This window comes from Anneissia japonica, unplaced genomic scaffold (genome assembly GCF_011630105.1).
Source record: "Anneissia japonica isolate Jap-2015-1 unplaced genomic scaffold, ASM1163010v1 scaffold560_len657749_cov147, whole genome shotgun sequence".
Classification (NCBI taxonomy): domain Eukaryota; kingdom Metazoa; phylum Echinodermata; class Crinoidea; order Comatulida; family Comatulidae; genus Anneissia; species Anneissia japonica.
In genome coordinates this window covers 373,503-388,991 of record NW_022754288.1, presented here as the reverse complement: position 1 = coordinate 388,991, position 15,489 = coordinate 373,503, and the positions used below count along the sequence as shown (strand labels likewise).

Here is a 15,489-nt window from a genome sequence, read left to right as displayed (position 1 = left end):
ATGTATATGTATATATAGGCTATATATATAAACTATGTAGACCTCTGTACTCTTCAGGATCTGTCTACCTTCAGGGAATGCATAGTGCTATGTAGTCTTTGCAATTCTCATGAAATAGCATTTTGAGCATTATTTATTACTTGTTGAATTAAAAGTCCCTGGTTCAATAGAAAGCTCTCACTCACCCGTTTTGGTGCATAATATACCGTTACGGGGTCAGTCTCAGGGTGTCTGTATAGGATTGAATTGTTTTTAGCCCCAATAATTTGGATTAAATATTGAATTGAATTACAAATAAACACTTACTACACTTTCTTTCAACTGAAAACAACAGAAGAATTGAATAGGTCTATGATATGATGTCGGATCGAAACTATTTAAAAATATGCGGAAATGACTAAACATTCAACTAAAAGTAAAACCATTAAACACACAAGCTTTTGATTGTTTGGGAAGTTTTCGGTTCTCTATTATTGTTTGCTACTTCCCCAAGTGCTGGTATGTTAATCAGGTAGATAAGAGCAAGAACTATTACAAATATATACAGTATTAGAAAAAAAAAAGTAAAGTTAAAAAAGAAGTTATCTCTATTATAAACTAGTGCATACCGCCATCTATTTATGAGAACTAAGATGCTGCTGTACTACAGAGTCTACTCGGGAGTGTAAAAAATAATTATATTACATCGCGTGGTGCTCTCTGTCGTCAAAGATGGAAACGACAAAGAAACGAAACAGGAACCGAAACTTGAATTGTAAGTTAAAATCACTTTGAAATATGTCTTTGGTAATCATGATGAATTATCAAAACTAGCTGTATTAGGTTTTATAGACGAGTCATTGTCCACCAGGCTGTTAATTAAGTACAGTAGGTTGGCTGGGCTGCACGATGTGTTTAGTACATGCTTTCCGATGAAAGAGACGCGCGAGAGGAGGCCATCAATATACATCATTGGGTATTGTGATCCAGGTAAGCCAGCTTAATAGTTAGCCAGTTAACTTATTCAGTCCCTCCATTGTTGGTGTAAAGTTTTGGTTGCAATCGGTTCTTTTTTTTTCGCACAAGGTATCATTATGCCGCTTTGAGGCATATAGTGGTAGCTAGTAAGCTACAATAAATATTTTTAAAGACGATAAATATAAAAAGTAATGCTCTACTCTAGGGCAGGCTAGGCCTTATAGGTAGGCCTAGCTAGGCTAGGCTACCTAGCTAGGCCCTATCATATGACATGCCAGGGTAGCTCTAGCTAGGCCCAAGCCAAACCCAGCCTACTACTACTATAATAACTGAACACTTAGATTGCAGTGCCTGACCTTTGGTATTGTCCCATGGGGGTATAATTGTTAAACCCTGCAAACTCGGCAAACCTCCAAAAAATCACCGCAAACCCCATCCAAACCTTATGATAATGATTGAATCACATAGTATAGGACTCAACTTGGTATCTCAATAAAAAAAATCCTAATTTTAGGCCAAATAAAAAAATATACTTGTACAAACAAATCTGTTATATACCTCGGTTTGACGACGTACGTAAAATTTAAAATAATTTAATTTAAAATAGTTTCTGTTATGGCCAGTTTCAGTCAAAGTTTTGGCTTGCCACCCATTCATACAGTTGAAAATTCAAAAAATTGCAAATCTTTGCTGTCTGTGGCAATTCATGGGCTGCATATATAAATGGTCTTAAATGTGTTTGTCAATGTTTAAAAAAGATGTACCGACTCAATTGTAGACTTTCTTTTATGTACAAGCCAAAACGGTGACATAAACTGAAACCGACTACCATGCAGAGATTTAAATCATGGAGAAAAAAAAAAGGGCCCCCCGCCCCTGAAAATTTTGGAGGGGGTGACGCTTAAGAAGTATATTTTTTTATTCGGCCTTAAGTTCGTCAGTAAAAAGGCCATTTTTTGTATACAAAAAATTGCTAAATCCTCAATAAAAAAATCATAATTCTATGTTCGTCACAACCTATTTTTGGGGTAAATAAAAAGGCCATTTTTGTATTAAAAAATTTCTAAACCCCGCAAACCCCCAAAACACAGTGCAAACCCCAAAAGCTAGCCCTACCTAGGCCCCCCTAGTCGAAAGTCAAGCCAATTCACACACACAATCGTACGTAGACTAGGCCTTGCCAAAAATAAATATTGTACAAACAAATCTGTTATGTACCTTGGTTTGACGACGTACGTAAATTTTAGTTTCTAAGGCCAGTTTCAGTCAAAGTTTTGGCTTGCCACCCATTTCATACAGTAAAAAATATTGCAAATGCAATTCTTTGCTGTGGCAATTCATGGGCTGCGTATATAAATGAATCAAATGTGTTTCTCAATGTTTAAAAAAGATGTACCGACTCAATTGTAGACTTTCTTTTATGTACAAGCCAAAACGGTGACATAAACTGAAACCGACTACCATGCAGAGATATAAATCATGGAGAAAAAAAAAAAGGGCCCCCCGCCCCTGAAAATTTTGGAGGGGGTGACGCTTAACAAGTATATTTTTTTATTTGGCCTTAAGTTCGTCAGTAAAAAGGCCATTTTTTGTATACAAAAAATTGCTAAATTCTCAATAAAAAAATCATAATTCTATGTTCGTCACAACCTATTTTTGGGGTAAATAAAAAGACCATTTTTGTATTAAAAAATTTCTAAACCCCGCAAACCCCCAAAACACAGTGCAAACCCCAAAATAGGTTGTCACGAACATAAAATTATGATTTTTTTTTACTTAGATACCAAGTGAGTCCTATACTACATGATTCAATCACTATCACAAGGTTTGGATGGGGTTTGCACTGTGTTTTTGGGGGTTTGCAGGGTTTAGCAATTTTTTTAATACAAAAAATGGCCTTTTTACCCCAAAAATAGGTTGTAATAAACATAAAATTATGATTTTTTTTTAATTGAGATACCAAGTGAGTCCTTTACTACATGATTGAATCACTATCACAAGGTTTGGATGGGGTTTGCACTGTATTTTTGGGGGTTTGCAGGGTTTAGCATTGTTTTTATACAAAAAATGGCATTTTTACCCAAAAAGTAGGTTGTTACGAAGGAAACATTATAATTTTTTTTAACGAAGATACCAAGTGAGTCCTATACTATATGATTCGATCACTATCACAGGGTTTGTATGGGGTTTGCACTGTGTTTTTTGAGGTATTTCTAACAAAAAATCAATATTTTACCACAAAATAGGTTGTTATGAGCATAAAATTATATTTTTATTTACTAAGATACCAAGTTCAGTCCTATACTGCATGATTCAATCACTATCACAGGGTTTGGATGGGGTTTGCGGTGTTTTTTTTATTAGGTTTGTGGGGTTGAGCAATATCCATGTCAAATTGGCTGGAAAATAATTTGGGGATGAGTAAAACTCATTGCTGGCGATGGGACATTACTTTTTATTGCATCTACCAAGTTTCTCATCCGCTTTTGGCGCTTTTACTTTTCTGCAGTCTTTTGTACTGCTGGCAACTTAACACAACAAACATACATTATTTGCACTTTATTGTCTAGATATCAATGAAGTAATGAACGTTAGAATGTTACCCTGATGTTTGACAAGTAAGTATAGTCATCCCTATCGCCCTCAGCATCACCATGTGTGACATGTATACTCATCGCTGGCTATTAAGGACCTACATGTCTTAAGCCAAAATTGAGGCCAGGATTCGACATTCAGTTATTTTTTTTCAATCAACAAATATTCAAAGGCATGCAAATTTTTATTTTATATAATATATATGTTGAGCGCAAATATTTTGATTGACATGCATAAACTTGGATTTGAGGGTTTTTGTGTATAGTGTGCGATGTACAGTAAAATAGCCAAAAATGGGTGGGTGCATTGCTTAATTACAGTCTAAAAAACATTTTAGACTTTATTAATGGTGGGCGGTGGGTTTGCAAAACAAGGTATTAACTCTTGGCTCACTTCTGAATTTGAATAATTAATGTGTAATACAATCTCTTATTTGTATTTTAATTTAGAATATTTTTTTGAGGGGGGAGGTAGGGAGGTTTAATTATATTCTATCCTTATCCTACTTGTAATATGAAATTTAATTACTTTTGTTATGACAACATACCTTATTATGGTCTTCTTTTTTCTAGGAAAAACAATTGTAAAGCTTGTAATAAGAAATTTACTACTTTTGTTATGACAACATACCTTATTAATGGTCTTCTTTTTTCTAGGAAAAACAATCGTAAAGGCAAAAACCATACAAAAGCAAACACAAATGCACAAACAATGGAGGAAGAAGAAACACAAGCTTTAGTCAGCACTAGTCCTGTCCCTCAAGGAACTGAGTCTCACCTTAGATTAGAGAAAGAAACGCATGAAGACCATGGAAAAGCAGACAATTATGGTTCTGTTATTAGTAAGGAAGGAACATTAGAAGTGAAGCAAGAGGAGGAACGGGTTTCCAGAAATGCTTCATCTTTAGATGCCCCATCTACTGTAGGTACGTCGGTCGATACGCCTCTTTCTCAGGATGTGGAAGATGAGGTGTCGGAAACCGAAACAAACGTTCCTATGAGTTGTTCAGAAACTTCTGAGAATCCAAGTTCCATTGTAGCAGAGGAACATGATCTCGCTATCGTCAAGATCAAAGAAGAAAAAGTAGATGTAAATGATGAAGCTAGAGGAATTGACACTGAAGATAGAGAGAACGCTGCCACGGAAACTGAATGCACTCACGAGGAACACAATGAGTCCTCCCCAGCTAACATCAATGTCAATACTACCAAAAGTATCAAAGACAATGAAGACTGCTTGAATAATACTAACAAGTCTATTAGTGAGGAGCAGGAGGAGAGATCAGAATGTACGAAGACGCCAAGCGAATGTTCAGAAACGGGTAGTGAAAAGCTGCGAAATATACGCAGTGCTAGAGCCAGGGAGCGTAGCACGAATATGCCAGCGGAAGGACATATTGGAACAAAGCCAAAGTTTCGAAATATAAGACCCGGATTCACCTTTGAACCGGGGATCAAGGTTGAGGCCATGGATTACCTCAATAATTGGTAAAAAAATTAATTAATTTTCCTACTTTAATAATTAATATATTGATCATCTATGTTAATGTGTAGTGAGTGATGAATCTTCAATTCCAACATACTACTATAGATGATGATTATTAACAGTAGTTTAATTTAATATAGTTAAGTTATTTTTCATCGAAGTTTCCTTCGATTGTTTTGATTTTTTCCTTCGGATGCACCATCAATGTGATAAATGCCACTGTAACAAAAGTGATTCCAAATAAAAACTAAACTAAACCAAGCTAGCATAGTACTATGTCTCCTTCAGCAACCTGATGTTTTATGCTTCATAGCAAAAAAATGTTGGAATGAAAGTTTAAAATATTCCTCGATGACAGTGTTTTTGCTTTTTTATAATCACCTGTTTATTTTTGTGGGTTTTATTAGGTACGCTGCAAAGATTGTACGTGTAGACTGGGATGCCCAGGAAGTGCAGATCCATTTTGAGGGCTGGAATGCACGGTATGATGAATGGCTGGATTTTCATAGTGAACGTTTGCGACCAGTTCCCCGCCAGTCAAATCGAAGAGATAGCTTCAATGAAGGTCAGCTTCGGGTAAGAAATGTCAGGAAACCCTACGGAAATTGAAGTCAATGAACTTTTTGATAAGTCCCGCCTCTTGTGAATTGTTGCTAAGCAACTATAATAACATGCAAACATGCTTGCTTGACAACACGTTGAGACATGTTCCTGGCCCTGTTCTGATTAGTCGATTAAGTTTGATTAACGCTCCAGATTAGTCCATTAATTGCATTCATGCTGTTGTTCACAAGCTCGATTCTTTTTAGTTTGAATCCCAAAAAGTCAATATTATTCTGCTCATTTGTTCAATTAGCTGAAAAGTAGTTGGAATGTGAGGTCATAGGTTGCCTCATTGGTGGAATAAAGTGTCTTAGAAAACCTTAAAATGGCTGAAATTTGCCCACGTTTTCTAGGCTAAACCCCGACGGCCTTGCTGGAAAGGGTCAGATCCCTGTTGACCAGCTAATCACTGTTCCAAAACTGTAATTTGTCAATACACACCACCCTATGGTTAACTCCTACCATCATCAAATTTCATTTGATTGTATTATTCATAGAGAATTATATAAAACAGTTTTTATAGAAATATATTTGTTTTTAATAATTATACTTTTTCATAAACTGCAGAAATATAAACCAGGAGAGCAGGTTTTGGCACGCTGGACCGATTGTCGTTTTTATCCGGCAAAAATAATTTCAAACAACAATGGGTCTTACCAAGTTCTCTTCTATGATGGCATCAAGAAAAACGTCCAAGCAATCAACATTAGGGATATACCGCCATCCCTTCAAGAGAAGGTATTTTTTTAATTCAATATCTATTATATTTCTTGCCCACGCTCACGCTTAGGTGAAATTTTCTTTCGCCAAAATGGAGAAAGGTTTCGCCGTTGGCGAATTGGTGAATGGCTAGCGTGAGCGTAGCTTGCCTATAATTTTTCGCCATGTTCATATCAATTATAGTATTTAAATTTTCATCATGCGCATTCACATTTCTATGGGAGTTTTCACTTCAGCAAATGTGGCAAAGACAAGCCACACCAGTCACTCGTTATTAATACAGTGTTAGAGAGTAAAATAATAGCTTTAAAATGGTAAAAAAATCATTCAAATCGGACATTTCCTTATGAAGTTACAAGCGTTTAAGCATACAGCTGTTTAAAGAACAATATATGAGAAATCAGCCTTCAAAGTTTATGATTTCAGGCATTTCTCATGCAGAAACTATCATCAAATCCTTAAAAAGTGTTGCTTTAACACTGAAAGTGCGGAAAATAACAGCATAGAATGATGTATAGATATGTAAAGATTAGTTTAGTGCAATAAAATAGATTTTTTAAAATTTGACATTCCAGCAGGTTTTGGCCATTTTCTCTGAAACACGATTTGCGACGAGTGACTGGTTTTGCTTGTCTTTGCCACAAATTCAGTAGTTCAAACTTTTTCTACTTTTTGTGAAGCGAAATAATGCGCAACCAATCAGAGCTCAGGAAGCAAACCAACGCTTTAGATTCGCCCGAATAAATTTGTCTAGTGAAATACGGCCTTACAGGTAGTGTTCCTATTGATAAATATAGCAAAAGCACTTTGAGACTAATGACATTAATAAAAAAAAAATTCAATTTTTTGAATTTTTATCTTATGCTATGGACTTATAATAATTATCATCTGGTTTGTTTTTTACTCTTTTATGTAGAAGGCCAAAGAAGCAGCATATGAGAAGGAATGGACTCGAGCGCACAGTCGTCGAAAGATGGAAAGAAGCCAGTCTTTTGAAAGTACATATTTGTTATGTTTATTTTTTTCAATAATTTTTTATACATTTTATTAGCTTTTCAATTTCATATAACTTTAAAATTCTGTTTGTGTTGAGCAAATAATGTGTAAATTTGAATATTTGAATTTCTTGATTTATGTAAGTACATAATAGGAGCTTTTACCATGAATAATAATTGGGATGAAAAATATACTTTTCTCATGATTTGTATTTAATATCGTTAATTGTCTTTACATGACTTGAATTTGCTGGCTATCAAAGGATTTTTGTAGTAAAAAGAAATCCATGAAAGCATAATAAGTAATTTCGTAGTTTGAATTGCGCATGCCCGTATCAAGGTCATTCGACATGTGTGTATGTTTGTTCATTGACCTTTGATACATAAAGAAATCATGGAATTTTTGGATTAATTTTTTTCTGATTTTACCATAAGCACTATTAATATTTTGGTAAATAAGGTTGGGAAAGAATGCGGTGCTAGAGAACCAAATCAGTGACATGAGATTACTGTTCTGGCGCTAAGCCTACTAAACTAAACCTTTGTTCAGTGTGGTACACTCTTTAATCAATGAGGAACCACATAACCCTTGTGTCTAATGCATTGATTATAAGCTCTTTATGATGTGTATTCATGTTTTTACTTAGGTGACAGCCCAACTGCGCCTAAAAGACGTTTATCAGGAAACAATTCAACACCAGTACAATCAAAGAGAGTACGTCATGCAAGCACATCACCAAGATTAAAGGTCAGTTACTATTAATGCGCTAGTTTAATCAAAAAATTAATTACAGTACGGCCTGCAATTTGAGACCTCTAAATCCGACACCTCTTGAATTCGAGACCGCCTTTTCAAAGAACCAAATAACATCTTTAATCTAATAACACTATAAGCTAACCCTCTATATGGAGACCAAACCCAGAGACCACAAATTTTCAGATCCCAAATTGGAGGGCAAACTGTATATTATTAGCATTCTCGCTCCTTTTTTTGCTGGTAAATTTTAGTTTTTTAATAATTATCTATGTAAACGTTTTCAATTTTGTACATTTTATGCCATAAAAAGAAAATACTTAGTGTTGTGCCAGAAATGGTAAATTTTTCGTGGCTTCAGAGCAGCACTGATTTTAGAGGTACTTACACTAGCACGGTGCTTACCACTAATTATTTGAGTAGTGTTTTCCAAACCCTAGTACATGCTGTTGAAATTTGTATGCCTTCACCAGTCTGACTCGTAACAACGTTGGTATTTTTTATTTCGTAAGAAATGTGTTTTCCTAGTCCCAATTATATCAAATATCAAGACACCTACGATCAATAATCCTACCAATGTGATTATACATGCTTCTGCTTATTGATAATTGACCTTTCTGAAGTGTCAATCAAATTTAGCAACTGACCAATCAGAACAGGGCCTGGAATATGCTTGTGTCCTACAAACACATGTGTTTCCCCACAAACACATGTTTGCGTAGGCCTGTATATATTTACGCTGTTGTTTTATGAGCCATAGCAACAATACCCAAGGGCTGGGTGATAGCGAGAAGGTCCATATAATTGGTATTGAGGACAAAAATTGAAGCTAACAGAAATTTTATGAAGAAAATATTTCTGCTACAGTACACTCACAGTGCTTAATTCCTGGTCGCTGGCCCTGATGAAAACTTAAACTAGAGTGCATCAAATTAAACAAATCTAAATTATTAACTACAATAACATCTCATTGATGTTAAAAACGTATATAACCATAAATACTGTAATCACAGTTGCTCTGGCCTTAGGTCGCCCCCTCCCCCCAAATGCATTGTGCCTGTGACCCAGGCCCATTAACGAGTTCTATTTCAGTGTATTGAATCATGCTCATTTCACAGAAGGCAAACTGTGTTCACTTACTGTTGGGCTTCAATAACATGACTTGAAGTTGGGGGCCTATCTCAAGAAGCTAAATAGAAATTGTCATCATCATAAGTAGCCCTCACCACTGGAGGGCAGGAAAGGACATGGGTGTATCTTTGTTTTTAATTAAATGGAATTTCAGTCCAATTTATATTAGATATTGTTTATTGTAAGAGAAAACAAATTGATTCCACTGATTTTGTTTGAAACTGTACATTTGCTGTTTACAAATCATAGTATCTGTACTGTGTGTTTTTCGTTTAATTGTATCAATAGAAAATTTACAATTTTGGTATTGAAAAATTGGTACTGGTCTATGTGAGAGGGCTGCAGGGGAAGATTTAGGAAGGGGAAACGAGGGGCACTGCCATCTTTTTTTTTAATACAAAAAAAGAAAATGACATACAAAATACTAAATCCTACAATATTTACAACAGCATACAGTATATTGAACACAAATCATCATAAATAGATCTGTGTATTGCATCTAGGGCCTCAGGGTGCCACTTAATATTAATTTAATAGTTGAATAATGCTTACAAAGCATATATGCTTTTTATATTTGCATATCTTTATATTATTTGCTAGATAGCTTTTTTTTTCTTTGTGCAAACGTTTATATTCACAGATTATTTTCTTTCAAAAAATATCAGTATTCATGCTTTTCGCTTTAAAACAAAAAATGGCTCAAGCTCGTACTGTGACTGTTCGACTTTCTTCAACTTGTAGGAGTTGTCTGATGTTGATGTTAGCAAATGCTGGGGCAGTGAGTTGAGCAACAACCACAATAATCACGATGTTGACTTTTACTCAAATGTAACAGATGGAGATTCCGATGAAGAAGATTTCATGATGCCTGCAAATTTAGATTTAGAGGAATCTGATGATGAGGAGAGCAAAAGTTCTGCCAGTCCAGGAACTGTTGTGTCAGATACAAAGCTGACGAGTTGTCACTTTAATTTGAAAGTTTCGAGACCAAGATCATTACCAACATGTGCTCCATCATTTGGAAATGGTCTCCAGTTGATGTCAGAAGTGGCACGCAGATCAGAGCCTTCAAGATGTGGTCAAGTGCTTAAGTGGCATCATTATGATGAAAATATTTATTCAAGATCGAGACAGGCAGGTTCCAGGATTGAGCTGCTGCAGCAAGGTCCATCTGAACCAAATAGGTCGATTCTATTACATAACCATCTAAAACCGAGGAAGATAGACTCGGAAACCACTCAGAAAGATTCAAGATTACTATCCAGTTTAAATATTCCAGTCCAAATTCCAAGAATGAGACCTCGCTACATTCATGTTGATCCTCTTTCAAATGCTCAAATAAGAACCAATGTTAATAACACCAGTCATTTGTCAAACAAAATACCTAATTCTGCAAGTGGTCACAACATAGAGATGACTACAGCACCCATATTTTCAAAAGGCTCAGTTGACCAATCCAGGATTAAGGAAAGCCATGATGGTAAGGGCTATAGTATTGATAATGTCTTCAGTAATAGGAGGACTGCTGAGCAACAGCATTTGCATCCTTCCCTATCGACAGCTCCTATGAATCGAAAGCTTAATCCAGCTCATAGTCACAGTAGCTGTTGCAAGTGTCTCCAACATTATGTTGACATCAAGTTCCGTTCGATTGAAACTCAGTTAAGAAAGCTCCAATGTGATATTTTGTCAGAAGTAAAATGTGAAATACAATCTGTTCATAAGGATGTGCTAAATGAAAACCGTAAAGTACTGGAAGATTTTAAAGGTGATGTTGTTACAGAAACAGTTGCATGCATCATAGATGAAGTAAAGGAAACTATCAAAAATGAAAGCAAGGGAATTATTAAGGCTATTGTTAGAAATCAATCAAGCTCACAGTCTGAATTAAATACAAGAAAATCTGGTACAACTGCTGTATTTAGCAGTTCTGTTTTTCCAAATGACTTACCGAAAGCTAGTCACTCTCTTGATGATACTTCTAAAACTAAACATCAATTGAAAGGCTCAATTTGGTGTATGCCATCCAATTCTAACTTTAGCAAAAGTGGGCCTATGGGCTTTGTTGTCCACGGTAAAAAGGATTTTCAGAAATCATCACCAAAAACTGTGCCATTCCGCAATAAAAGTCAGACTATAGGAGGTGTAAGCTTTGACAGGTCAAAGAGTAAATTTCACTTAGGTCCTCCAGCAGATGCAAATCATCAGTCTGATAGAACTATGACATCTCAGAACAACCAATTATTGAACTCGACTAAGCCAGAATTGATAAACATGGAAAAAAAAGCTTTGTCTCAAAATATGGATAAGGATTTAGAAATTGAACTTGAAATGTCAGATGGAGAGGTTGAAACTCAAGAATGCCTTGATGTTTCAAAAAGTCCGTCAGATCACACAGACTCCAGTCCAGGTGAAAGACCATCTATCACTGAACATGATTATCAAAATGTAGTCAGTGATCCCTGCAAAAGTGATGGGAAGAAATTAACTTCTTGTGACGCTGTAAGTTCGCAATCCAAAGAATGTGAAGCCATCACCCAGACGATTCAGAGAAAAAACTACCAGATACCTCAACCCCATAAACCAGGTATTGTTAGAGGCAATGGCCAGCTCTCAGAGTCTCGGAGGAACAGAGTTGGTTTCTTGAAAGAACATAGTCTTTCATATCCTAAGTACTATCAACCAAGCCCACTGTCTACAGTTCTAAACACAAAGAGACCTCCAATGCCATTCCTTTCTACAAGTTCTTCCAGGACTGGAGGACCAAATTATGTTAAAAGCGGGAATAATTTTGTACCATCTCACCACAAGATATTCTGCCAAGAATCTCCATCGGATTCTGCTTTTAGATCAGACAACTTTAATAAAGATTCTATTGAGATGGTTATTATTGGAAGCCATCCGTACAAAATGGAAATTCCAAAGAGCGTATATCATGACATTCAGAACAAAAGCAAGTCGGTTACATACTTTATTAGAAAACTTTTATCAACCTTATTCACGAATGAGGAATTGGCAAGCTCCAGAATAGATGCAGGAGAGGTTGTCTGGAAATCACGGCGGACATTCAAGAATGCTCTGGATCCCTTTCGTCTGCAGGTTATCTTGATGCAAGCCCAGAAGGAGTTCCCTGATTTCAATGGAGATCTACTGTCTGATAGTATGTTGAGAGAAGTCATAAACTGCAAGTGCCGTTGCGCTGCATTCAACAACATACAAAAAGATTAATTTAATTATATTTTTTATAAAAAAATTAATACACTATTTTTATTTTTTAAACTTGTTATAGTAAGTTTATGTTCCTGAGTGTAATTTTTTTTTTTTACTTTTTAAATATCTATATTTGATGATAATTTATATTTACTGTATATATTTATACATTGTATTAAATTTATGATATAAATTACCTTTATTTTATTAATATGAGTGTCTGATTTACAGTATTTTTGTTTTTTTGTCATCCAACCCATTTAGGTACTGGCTTGGAGTAATAGATGTGATAAAAATAATTATATACAGGTCTCCATCTATAATTAAAAACCCCTCCAATTAATGACCACCTCCAATTAAAGACCACTTTTCTGTGGTCCCAAATTAGCAATGTCTTCTCTATTATTCTATAGAGACCAAAGCTGTAACGAACATGGAAACCCCGATCACAAAAGGGGTCGTTAATTGGAAGGAGATCTGTATTTTAAAATGTTATTCAATTTGCCACTTTGCCTGCAACATGCTATATTTTTTTATTCTTTTAATTTGTATTTTTTCAAAATAAAGATACTTAAAGTATATATTCAGGATTTTGTATCCATAATTGTTAAATCAATACTGAGTATAAAGTCTACTCCAATATTTACACAATCCTCAAAAGTTGAATACTTAATTTCAACTTAGGCAGTACTACTGTAATTATAAATAACAATTTCAAACTTTTATTGTTTAAATCTAAATCTTTTGTGAAAGGGGGAAAATGTAAAAGTTTGTCTTGAAAAATATGACTCAAAAGTGATTTTTAAAATCTCTTTTTATAGATGAATTTTTGTTTCAAATTTTAGTTTCACAATTAAGGACAGTTATGTATCGCAGTTTCAGTTTCAACAATTGTACAAATAAATTTTTTTCCAGGCAACTTTAATTGCTTATTTTCAAAAGCAGAAGTTTTGTCCATAATTACCTTTAGAGAACAGAAACTGTAAATATAATTGAAATTGTATCTTTTGTAAGTAGAATAAAATTAGCTGCAGGGCTTGTTTGTTGGACAAATACAGTATTCTTAACTTCTTGTTATAATGATCATCAGGATAATATCAGTGTGCTTATGAACAATTTTTTTTTTGTACATACAATATTATTATTTATTACTTTGAATGTTTTTTTTTTAAATATTATAGTTATATAATTACAGTACCTTTTTTTTATTCCTTAAAATGTCCAATGTAATCAGATTTCATTTGCATGTATTGTACTACTATTGTCTTGTGTTTTATCTATTAACGTTCTCAAATAATCAGGCCTAGCAACATTGTTGAAATAGTGTACACAAATGCCATTAAACATTTATATAATTTATAGGCTATCAGCAATATTATTGGATTTAATTGCAATTTATATTTTATGGCAAAAATAGATTTAGATAAACTTTACTGGCAATATTGATTTGTGCTAATTATATTTTATATGAAATTAATAAATGAATTTTGCAGAAAAGGTATAGCAAGAGTGCCTACATATTTTAATGTATATTTTTTTCATACAGTTCATCAATTAGAAAACAAAGAAATAATAATAGTACGCTTACTTACTGTAAATATTCAACATGGGAGCATGTACAATTTATCTACAAATTCAAAATATAATTGTCTGTTTCCCACCCGACCCCATAAACTGGGTTGAGCTTTACTAACTTTAAAAACATTAAAAATCAATATTTGAATGCAGTTCAGTAACACTTTTGTGACTGGGGTTTCCATGGTCTTTAGCCAACTTTGGTCTATTAAAATAATAAAAATTAACCCTTTCTAGTCGTATGGCGTCACGACGATGCCCTATTCGACCATAATTTATAGCGAGGGGCGTCGTACGTACGCCCTGTATAGCTTTCATGATAATTATTTTATGGCTAGGCTGCCCTCTATAGGATTTTTTGAGTGTGATGTAGGTGTATTTCTGTAGAGGGCATCCTGTATTTAGACCAAATAAAATTCCTGCGCCCAGTAAAAACCTGACATTTAGTGTAGATGATGTAATTTCCCAGCTTTGGTACAGCCTCAGGCAAAGGTAATGTGGCAGACTGGAAAGGGTTAAAGAAATTTGTTACTTTGGACAACAGAAAAGTAGCCTGTAATTTGAGGGGTCATAAATATTTTGTGATCATAAATAGGCACATCATGAATGTGCATGTAAAGAAAATTTATTAAATCTGGACAGAGCATAAACCATGAAAACTGAACTGTTTTGATCTGCATCTCATGGAAAGTAAATAGATTTTTTTTTTTTATCCCAGGGCCGAAAACAACAATGTATTCCGCAGGTAATTAAGAATATTTGCATGCGGTTTTTTTGCCTTCCTGTATGTAGGCAACTATCCAATGGACTCAGCAAAATGCGATAAGATTTTCCGGAAGAGATCCTTTTATTAGCAATTGAATATATGAGTATTTTACAGATTTCAGCACATCTTAATAAGCATGCAACACAAGTAAGGTAAAGGTTGTCCTGTGTTCATTACTGAACGTAGAAGAATGAGCTGTGAACCCTTTGTACTAAGCCTCGGTATTGTGTGGTAGGCTGGCCAGTTCCTTTCCACGCCGCCTTTTTTCCTCCCCAGTAGTAAACCACTGGGTACCCATTTATACTCCTGGGTAGAGAGAGACAAAGGTAGATAAAGTGCCTTGCCCAAGGACACAAGCAACTTGCACAGTGAGAGTTCCGAACCCCTGACCTCAAGGTTGGGAGTCCAAGCCACAACCGATGCGCCAACCGCTTCCACTTGCAACACAAGTATCACAGCAAAAACAATCAGGAAATACTAATACAGTATACTTTAAATGACCAAATATGCAAAAATGTAAAAGAAACACATTATTACTGTCTGGTACTAAAATCTATTAACAAATCCCATAAACATTCAAAATATAAGATAGAATTGATCTTATTTTTTAATTGATTTATAAACATTTGAATACAAAGCCCACAGATAAAAACACATCATGAGAAGAGCAAGTTTGCCCGATGACAAAGGGTTGGGGA

The 15,489-nt window shown here is 34.9% G+C and overlaps 1 protein-coding gene across 3 annotated transcripts in view; it reads left to right on the top strand.

Annotated features, from left to right (window-relative positions):
• Positions 1 to 602: 602 nt before the first annotated feature.
• Positions 603 to 15,489, top strand: part of LOC117123170 (PHD finger protein 20-like protein 1) — a 43,387-nt gene continuing 28,500 nt past the window's right edge. The window contains exons 1-7 of one of the 3 annotated variants that reach the window (XM_033269023.1): positions 603 to 754; positions 4,209 to 5,039; positions 5,445 to 5,613; positions 6,208 to 6,378; positions 7,277 to 7,358; positions 8,003 to 8,103; positions 9,982 to 13,951. In XM_033269023.1, coding sequence (XP_033124914.1) covers positions 4,264 to 5,039; positions 5,445 to 5,613; positions 6,208 to 6,378; positions 7,277 to 7,358; positions 8,003 to 8,103; positions 9,982 to 12,468 — 3,786 coding nt within the window. In that variant the 5' untranslated portion in view covers positions 603 to 754; positions 4,209 to 4,263 and the 3' untranslated portion in view covers positions 12,469 to 13,951. Of the gene's footprint in view, positions 755 to 777; positions 970 to 4,208; positions 5,040 to 5,444; positions 5,614 to 6,207; positions 6,379 to 7,276; positions 7,359 to 8,002; positions 8,104 to 9,981; positions 13,952 to 15,489 lie in introns of those variants that run through there. The other 2 variants (XM_033269021.1, XM_033269022.1) reach the window with 2 other exon arrangements.